The 8,636-nt window shown below is 35.5% G+C and overlaps 1 protein-coding gene and 1 long non-coding RNA gene across 3 annotated transcripts in view; one reads left to right on the top strand and one right to left on the bottom strand.

Moving 5' to 3' along the window:
• Positions 1-5,194, top strand: part of LOC109110048 (muscleblind-like protein 1) — a 39,726-nt gene extending 34,532 nt beyond the window's left edge. Inside the window, exons 10-12 of one of the 2 annotated variants that reach the window (XM_042718930.1) lie at positions 200-244; positions 859-930; positions 2,081-5,194. In XM_042718930.1, the coding sequence (XP_042574864.1) occupies positions 200-244; positions 859-915 (102 nt within the window). In that variant the 3' untranslated portion in view covers positions 916-930; positions 2,081-5,194. The remainder of the gene's footprint in view (positions 1-199; positions 245-858; positions 931-2,080) is intronic. The other variant, XM_042718929.1, reaches the window with a different exon arrangement.
• A 918-nt stretch (positions 5,195-6,112) lies between these two features.
• On the bottom strand, positions 6,113-7,400 carry LOC109110730. Its single transcript, XR_002021266.2, has 3 exons — positions 6,910-7,400; positions 6,627-6,830; positions 6,113-6,447 (listed from the first exon to the last, which is right to left on the bottom strand). It is a non-coding gene; the product is annotated as an uncharacterized LOC109110730 (long non-coding RNA).
• Between the last annotated feature and the right edge of the window lie 1,236 nt (positions 7,401-8,636).

Consider the following 8,636-nt stretch of genomic DNA (forward strand, 5'->3'; position numbering starts at 1 on the left):
TACAGGTTTTGTGCAGGAAATGCACTAGAAACTAGTCTGAAATTACCTGAGTGCTGTGAAAGTGGTGTAGAAATGAAATTGAAGTGCAAGAAAAAATTGAAATTTCTATTAAAGCATCGTTACAGTAGCATTTCTTGTTATATCTGACAGTTATAAATAGCATTTTAATATTGTTTTTTTGTCCTTTTTTTATTTTGAGGACTCTTCTCTATCAAAGCTGACTACCAACGAATACATGCAATTGGTATGTATGAGGTAGTTTTTCTTAGGCTTTTGCTTCAGGTACATCTTTGCCGGCTGTGAAGGATTTTTTTTATTTTTTATTCCAGCTTCACTTTGTTGTTTTGCTGATCAAGATACAAAAAGAATATCAGTCAGCTTAAATACTGCTCATATGAATGCTATCACATGTCTTTGTAATCAATACAAACCAGCGTTACAGGCCGCAATGACAGAATAGTCTGTTCTAAATGATACAGTTTTTCAAAAAAAAATGGATGAGGTTCTCCATGTTTTGAAACATTAGATGTTAGTAGAGTCTATAAAGCAGCTTTTCGAATACCTTCAGTTATTGAAATAAAAAGTGAAGGTCAACAAGTTGGAAAACTGGAATGTGCATGGGAATTCACTGACTTCTCCCTGCCTCACTTGAGAAAGATTTATACTAATAAGCAACGGTTCATCGTTTTCTTGAATGGCATTTCTTAATTTGTGTTGTGTTTGACTCATTCTCTTCTTAACTGTCATGGGGGGGGGAGTGAGGGTGAGGGAGAATATTTTAGAATTTGAAAGGATTTTTGTAAAAATAAAGGTCATAATGGATCTTGTTTTATGTATTTTCTCTCCGTTCATCATCAGATTCCAATAATATCTGCAGAGCATCTGACTAGTCACAAGTACTTGACGCAGATGTAGTTCCAGTCCACAACAGTAAGTGATTTTTGATCATGCAACTATTATATGGCTTCAGAACACTTTGTGCATATTTACACTAAGGTGCACTAAGCGATTGTTGCCAAACGATGTTCATATTTGAAAGCACCAAGACAAACACGCCCATACGTGTTCGAAAATCTCCACGCCCTTATTTTGAAATCTCCGCCCCACTTGTACACACACAACCATGGCAACGACGATCGTGGAAAAAAATTAAGATGACACTCAAGCATATTCAAAAAAAAGCCAACATGAAATTAAGAAAAATCAAGTTTACTCACTGATCAAGAAGGAACAACGCAACCTCGGCATCCGATTCGAGCCCTTCCTGCTCCATGAGTTTCTCTCCACTGCCGGAAAGCTGCTCTGATATTTACGCGGGTCCTACCTCTTGCATGATCGTAGCCCTTCTTTTTAATGTTTTGTTCCTCTGATATTTTCCTCTTTTTTTATCTGCCATCTCTCTCTATCTATAGTCGATCTGCTAATATCCATCCTGAGAGCTCAAACTGAGCACTCTCTTCTCTCTATCATTACAAGACACGCCCCCTTCCTGCTGATTGGCTACAAGTGGGTTTTAGGACCCTGTCCGATGCTGTGATCAAAAGCGTTTTTCAAAAATCACTTAGTGCACCTTTAAAGGGTTTGTACACATAAAAATGAACATTCTGTCATCATTTACTCACCCTCAAGTTGTTCCAAACCTGTATGACTTTCTCTCTTCTGTTGAACACAAAAGAAGATATTTTGGAGAATATTGTTAATCAGACAATTGATAGTAGCCATTGACTTCCATAGTATAGAAAAGAAAACTATGGAAATCAATGGCTACTGCAACTGTTTGGTTACCAGCATTCTCCAAATGATCTTTTGTTCTTGCTCTGACACACCTCAGCCCATGCAATTAAACATGTAAATGCATTCATGCCATCTCTGAGCAGCATTAAACTGTGTAAATTTGGCATTAGAATACAATGATTAAGTCATTGTAAGTCACTTTTTTTAACTTGTCATTGTATGGAAAAGAATTCTTCAACATTCTAAATAATTTAATTAATGACACAATTGTCCAATTCGGTTGAACTCTCACTTTAATACCTATTCTCAAGTGTTCTAAATATGCACTTTTTCTACTTTTCAACAGATCAAAGGAATGTGCTGTTGCCCCGGACAAAAGGCAAACAAACAAAATTCAAATTTTTAACGTCAAGATCACCGCCGGATAGAATATAACATGAAGATTAGAATTTGGTCATATATGATGGTAGGGTTTTACTGGGGTGAAACTGAACGTCCTTCCACATGATGTGTAGAATTTGAGTGAACATCATTATGTCAGACAGGACGGTATTTTTAGTCTCAAGCCGGATTAGTAGGAAAAGTTCTTTTAATGTCTGACTCAACACTGTTTTGGCATGTTAGTAGACCAAGAGATATTTTTTGTGATTCACACCTTGATTTTCTTTCCTCGAAATTTGTCTGAAGGTTTACAAAAGGTGCACCTTAAATTGAAAAGCGAATCGAACGTCGATATGGCACAAAACATCCAGCAAATTAATTCAATGTATGTAGTTTTCTCTATCTTTAGTTCTGGCTTCTAGTTAAACTAGATTGTAAGCGCTGAGTCGAGATTGACGGATGAATGTTTTGGGGAGAAACCGATCACCTGAGACCTTTCAAAAGCACATTCTTGCAAGCTTTATGTACCATAACCACCGGCTGAATACCAGACACCGATCGAGAGTGTTATATCAACAGTGTTATTCTGTTTACCAGAGATTAATGTTTTTACAGCGCTTGTTTTTATACATAATTTCACAAGTGTGTGGGTTTTTTATGAAACGTGCCATTTTTATTTGTCGATCATCCATTAGGCCTTGTAGAACTATGAAGCCTTTTTGACTCCTATGAGAACAGGGTTGCCTTGTTCCTAATGCCCTGTTTCTTTATATTGCCTTGATTGAGAGAATGAGAGTCACGTTAGAGAACGTCAAGGTAGCGTAGATTCGGCAGTCGTATGTGGAAACAGAGCAAGTGCGTTCCAGTCTTTGCCGTAACGGTGTGAGGACTCTAAAATTCATGCTTGAGTATTTCGTTACAGGTTGTGAGTTCGAGATTTGGTACACGAGAGATGAGATTAGTGTTGGGTCAGGGTTTGTCTTCAGTTCTCATCTGTGTTGATTTTGAGTTGTTTTCGAATAGTACGTGACTGCTGGATGACGTAAAAGAGGAACGGAGAATATAATGAGATGTTTTTAACATTAAGTTGTGCCAAAGTCTTTTTTCCTCTTTTGATTTTTTATTTAAATGTGTTTTGACTGGGTATACTGATTACGTACAAGGCTGCTTGTAAACCAGGAAATAGATGTTCACACCAAGGTACCCAAGTTACTGGCGAGGGTTTCAGCGTCACAACCAGACTCAAGATGAAATGTATCTGAGTTCACTTGAGTCTGGATTTCAGCCTGGTTTAGGTGCACAGACTTGAAAGGATGCACGCCATTGCCGTTTCCTCACTTAAAGCCTTATATTTCAGTGTTTGAACCCATACAAACATTCTCTCAATCACAAATGGGAAATTACAGCAGATGAGATTTTATTCTTCACACTTATTTTACATGTATATTAATCATGTTACACTTAACGTTCACTCTGTTTCAAATCCTTTGTTAGAAATATATTGTGTTGTTTGCATATAAAGATTTTTTTTTTTTTAGAACTGTTTTAGAATGTAGGAAATGAAATATTGTTTATCACTTTATTTTACATCATGTTAAGTTCATAATGTTTAGCTAGTAATGTTGTATTCTTAATTCCTTCATGTTAGTTTTCATGGTAGAATGTTTGAAATTTCAAGGAATTTAGTTTTGAATTTATTGAACAAAATGTTTTATCTTGTCTTAAAAAAGAGTGAAAGCGACAGAAAGAGAGTTTATTTGTAGCTATTGTAAGGTTGATATTTTAACCCTTTATTTTGTGTCGAATCAAGACCACGTCTACACTTAGCTGGTTAAAGTATCAATTGTACATGCTTGAGTAAAGGAAGTTATTTTCTACTGTATGCATTTCAGAATTTAAAAAATCGTCTTGTAATATTTAAAAAAAAAAAAAAAAAAATCCCTCAATGTCAGGCCAAAATTTGGGCTCCAGAGATTTCTGAATATTTAAAGATGTTAAACAAAGGAGGGAGGTCACAGGGTCGGGCCTCGAGCTGCAAACGAGAGAGAGAGCCATAACTTAAGGGACGAAGGTTGACTTTTTGCACTTCTGTACATAGTCAATATAAAGAAAAGAAAAGGAACATGTAAAATATTGAGATCTTATTTTGAATAATAAAAGATTCTATAACTATGAGAAATTTTCTTAGGATAATTTAAGAATTAGAGTAATAGTCCAGCTAACAAATGATGCTTGCAGAAATATGGCACAGCTCTTTTATTATCATTTCCGGCCATCACGTTCAGAAAAAAAATAAAAAATAAAGCTCTGCATTGCCTGCATACAGTACCGACACGTACAGAGTCAAAAATTGGCAGTACACAACAAATAGATACTACACCTTCAAAAACACAGTATTTGTTGTATTATGGACATAAATAACTGCATGAATAAGAAAAATTAACAGAGTAAAATTCTCATAATAGATAAGTACGTAGATAAGTTACCATAACTATCATTGCCACAGCATTGTGTAAATCAAGTATCTCGATCGATATCTGAGCCTGAATTGAGGCATGTTCGCTGATAATCCATCCGAGTATAACCGTAAGAACAGTACAATTATTAAAAAGGCCTTCAAACCGACTCTAGATGCTAGCAAAAGACGTCCACTTAACACACAACAACAGAAGAGTTGCTTTGCTACTTGGTAACGTGCCTTCAGCAGGGAAAGGACACCAACCACACACACAAAAAAACACAAACAAAATGAATGTAACTGTCAAATCCTCCGCTGAGGTCAGCGTTTTACTCATTTGAGGTTGCTGCACAAGAGCTATTAAACCAAAGCATCACTTTCCTTCACTAAATGCAAAGCCTAAAAGCTGGCCGGCCGCTGCAGACGGCGAAACCACAGGTGGTCCTACCTGCTGAAAGCACTTGCTCCATGAATTTACACCTGCCCTTTGCTTATAGTTGCTGTAAGATATTGTGCTGCGTTCTAAAAGAATTGTTTTATGCACATTTATTATTGTTAGAATTGACTCTTACTGTTATGAGTAAAAAAAAAATGAATAAAACAAAATGGATTTGCTCAAAAGATGTCTGTGGTGTTTCACTTTCTTTTCTTCATAAATGCAAGGAGGGACAACAGTTCTAAAGGGAGATAATATTTATGTATAATTTGGTTTGCTTAATTGAATTCTAGTCACAAAATTATGTAGAGCGCACTGGATATTGAACTCCACATGCCTTTTTGTTGTGTTTAAAATCATATTTATCATTTGAAGTTCCGTTTCTTTGATTTAATCCTCATTGATTGATCACAGGTGTGTCTTGATAATTCATCTTGTTAAGCCATTTGCTTTGTGTGTGTGTGTGTGTGTGTGTATATATATGTAGGCTGTCATATTGTGTTTCATATTAAATTTGTGGCCTCTTGCTTTGGATGATTGGCTTTCAAAATAAAATATAGGTGAATATATCGAGAAAGCATATTCATCCTTCCACTATTGTAACACTCAAAAAAAACATGCATTAAATATAGTAAAATAAGAAAAGAAAGAAAAAAACTCACTTTACTTTGTTGAATGAGAATAAATTAAAGTAGTTATCAAATTAGTAAAACATTTCATAAAAACAATTAGTAATTAGAAAATCAATACATTTTGTCATTTTGTATGTAAAATGTATGTAATTTGAAGCTGAACACCCTTTTATATATTAAAAGTGAAGTATTCACTTTTATCTTAACTATCCGTATGTTGCTTGCAAAAATACAGTCAGACTACACAGATATTTTTAATGACTCAGTAGAGAAAGATGCTCTTTGCTGTCATGTGATGTGGTCAGTCAGCAGGCGTCATAATAATATAATATGCTTTGGCTGTAACGGGTGTGCTTTTGAAATGTCCCCTTAATATCCTAATGAGCCTTAAGAAGGTGCATACAATTTTGAGTTGTGTTTATTTTTTCATTTTTAAATGGCATAAACACTGTTTATTGTTGACATGGCACCATAATCCAAAGAAATAGGACATTGTTATTTATTTAGTTTAGTTTATTTTACAAGTGGTTTCTCAACCATAACAGCCCATTATAGCCTAAATGAAACACACCTAACCAGGAAAACACTGAATATATAAATTCAAACATTAAGATCCTTGTCACACAGCAGGCCTCCTCATCCCTTCTCACACCTGCACTCCCAGGGATGTTTGCAGGTGCCAAGTTGGGACCCTGGGTAAGGTAAGCACTCCTCACAGCGGGGGCCCTGCCATCCATACCAGCAGTTGCACTGACCAGGGACCACACAATAACCATGTTCCACACTACATTCAGACAAGCAGATAGCTGTTAAATTAGAAGAAATGTGCATTATTTTCGAAAATACAATACAAAAGATTTGATGTGTAGTAGGCTACTGTTACATCATTAGATTTTCTAATTGACCAAAAGGAAATAGCCTGCGTATAAATAAATGCAGCTTTTATAGCATATCAACGTTACAAAAAAATAAAAAAATAAATCACTTATGCTCTGCGCAATCCATCCAGGCAAGCAAATTCTGCTGTCAGCGTCGTCCCGTGAACGGCAGAAATCAGAGCAGTCATCGCCACAGTAGAATTCATCGCACACTACACTGTAGCAAAAGCGTAGCTCACTTCTGGACCATTTCTGACCGATAGTAAGATTTATTTTGGTGGCGAAGTGGCCAATCTTATTGTTAAGATTCTCTGAAAATAAATCATAATGTATAAATACATTTTTTTTAAAAATCGGTATTTAAATAAAACACAAAAATAGGAGGTATACCTGTTGGCTGATCATTCGAAGACTCTGCATTCCATGCTTCAATTATTATTGAGACTGTTCCTTGTAATTAGACACGCCCCCACTTTACAAAACCACGCCCTCCAAAACGCTTCTGAGGTGAAACACGGGATCATAAGTGCTTCGTTTAAATGTTACAGGTAAGAAAGAATAACCGACTTACCTTTAGTAGTGTTATGTATGACACCAGGGAACAGCGCAATTTTCACTAAGCTCCGTATCAAGACTGTTGTCAGAGAATCACGTGACCAGTAAATCAATTGCATGCTTCGTTTGGCTTGTAGTAATATAGGTTATAAATCCAGAGATAACTTCTTCACTTTAAAAAAACTTAAAAGTTAAACTTTATGAAGATAACTTCTTGGCTTCTTGAGTTTGGGCCTTTTGTGGCTTGATATTCCTCTTTGATGTCATTGAAGAAACAACGCTTTTTGAAATGATTTACCAGCAGAACGCAGATCAGTCTTCTGACTGGATAAACAAAAATGTCACATTAGGCGTAACTGCGAAAGATGTGGTTATTTCAGGATCTTTTTGAGTGATATCTGTTACTTAATGACATTTATTGTGTTACATATCATAAAATTGCTTACATTACCCTTAAAGTCTAACATGCTATACATATGTTATAACATATTAATCTTTAATGTTCACTCTTGAGTTACTCACCAGCCAATTTAAGTTAAAGGGCACAGTTATTGGTCCACTAGTGGACTGTTAACACACACTGATGCTGGTAGTTGTGAAAGAGTACACTTTCAGCTCAAACACAGCAGAGGATTTGACCTTTAAAAATAAAAAGATGGCGTATCAGCACTCATAAAGGCTAGTGGTTACAGCACTTATTCAAGAAAGAGATTACATTCAAATAATTATGAAATCAAATACTTACCAATTGCACTGATATCAAAACTAAGAGGCATGTTGCTAAAAGCTGAGCCATTTTGAATCTTATTGTCCGCTGTTGATTGAAAGCAGACTGTGACAATATTCTAATATGAAATTAAATAACAATTAAATTGTAAACTGAGTGGAACATTTAATGGCTTAAAATTGGCTTGACTGGAACTCACAAAGTAAATGCGAACCGATTTCCAGCTCCAGAATGTAGAGTGCTTGTTTAAATAGGGACCTCAGAGTTGGAGTAGTGTGATATGCAAATTAGGTCGACTCAAACCTCTGTACATTGAACATTAAATATCGTCTGTGCGTATACATAGTATTAGATGTGTAAACAGTTTAGAGTATTTTTTTTTATAGATTTTAGCAAACTCTCCACATGAAAACTTTGGTTATGATGTGGCTTTATCTGAGGAATAAAATGTGTTTTAAAAAAGTCATTTACTTTGATGAAGAAAAAAAAAACAATGTTTGGCTAGTCACATATATTTATATAAGTATATCCCAGGATAGCGCGGTTGAGTGAATGTGGTCTGGATTCTGTAGATGAGGGTCATTGTGTCAGAGATGCTGTAGAAAGACAGGATTCCTGCTCCGTGATCCACATACACTCCTATTCTACAGGAGCTGGAGACCACAGGGAGATCAGACTCTTTGTAATTGTGCTAAATGGCTATTAACAAATTATCAAATGAAATCACTATCAACAAAATTCATAGATGGATTGTGCGTAAATGTTAAGTTTAAATATAACATTTTAATATAGAAATATTAAATGATTGCAAAAATGAAATAAGCTACTTTTTTAA

The sequence above is a fragment of the Cyprinus carpio genome, chromosome B2, assembly GCF_018340385.1.
Source record: "Cyprinus carpio isolate SPL01 chromosome B2, ASM1834038v1, whole genome shotgun sequence".
Taxonomy (NCBI): Eukaryota; Metazoa; Chordata; class Actinopteri; order Cypriniformes; family Cyprinidae; genus Cyprinus; species Cyprinus carpio.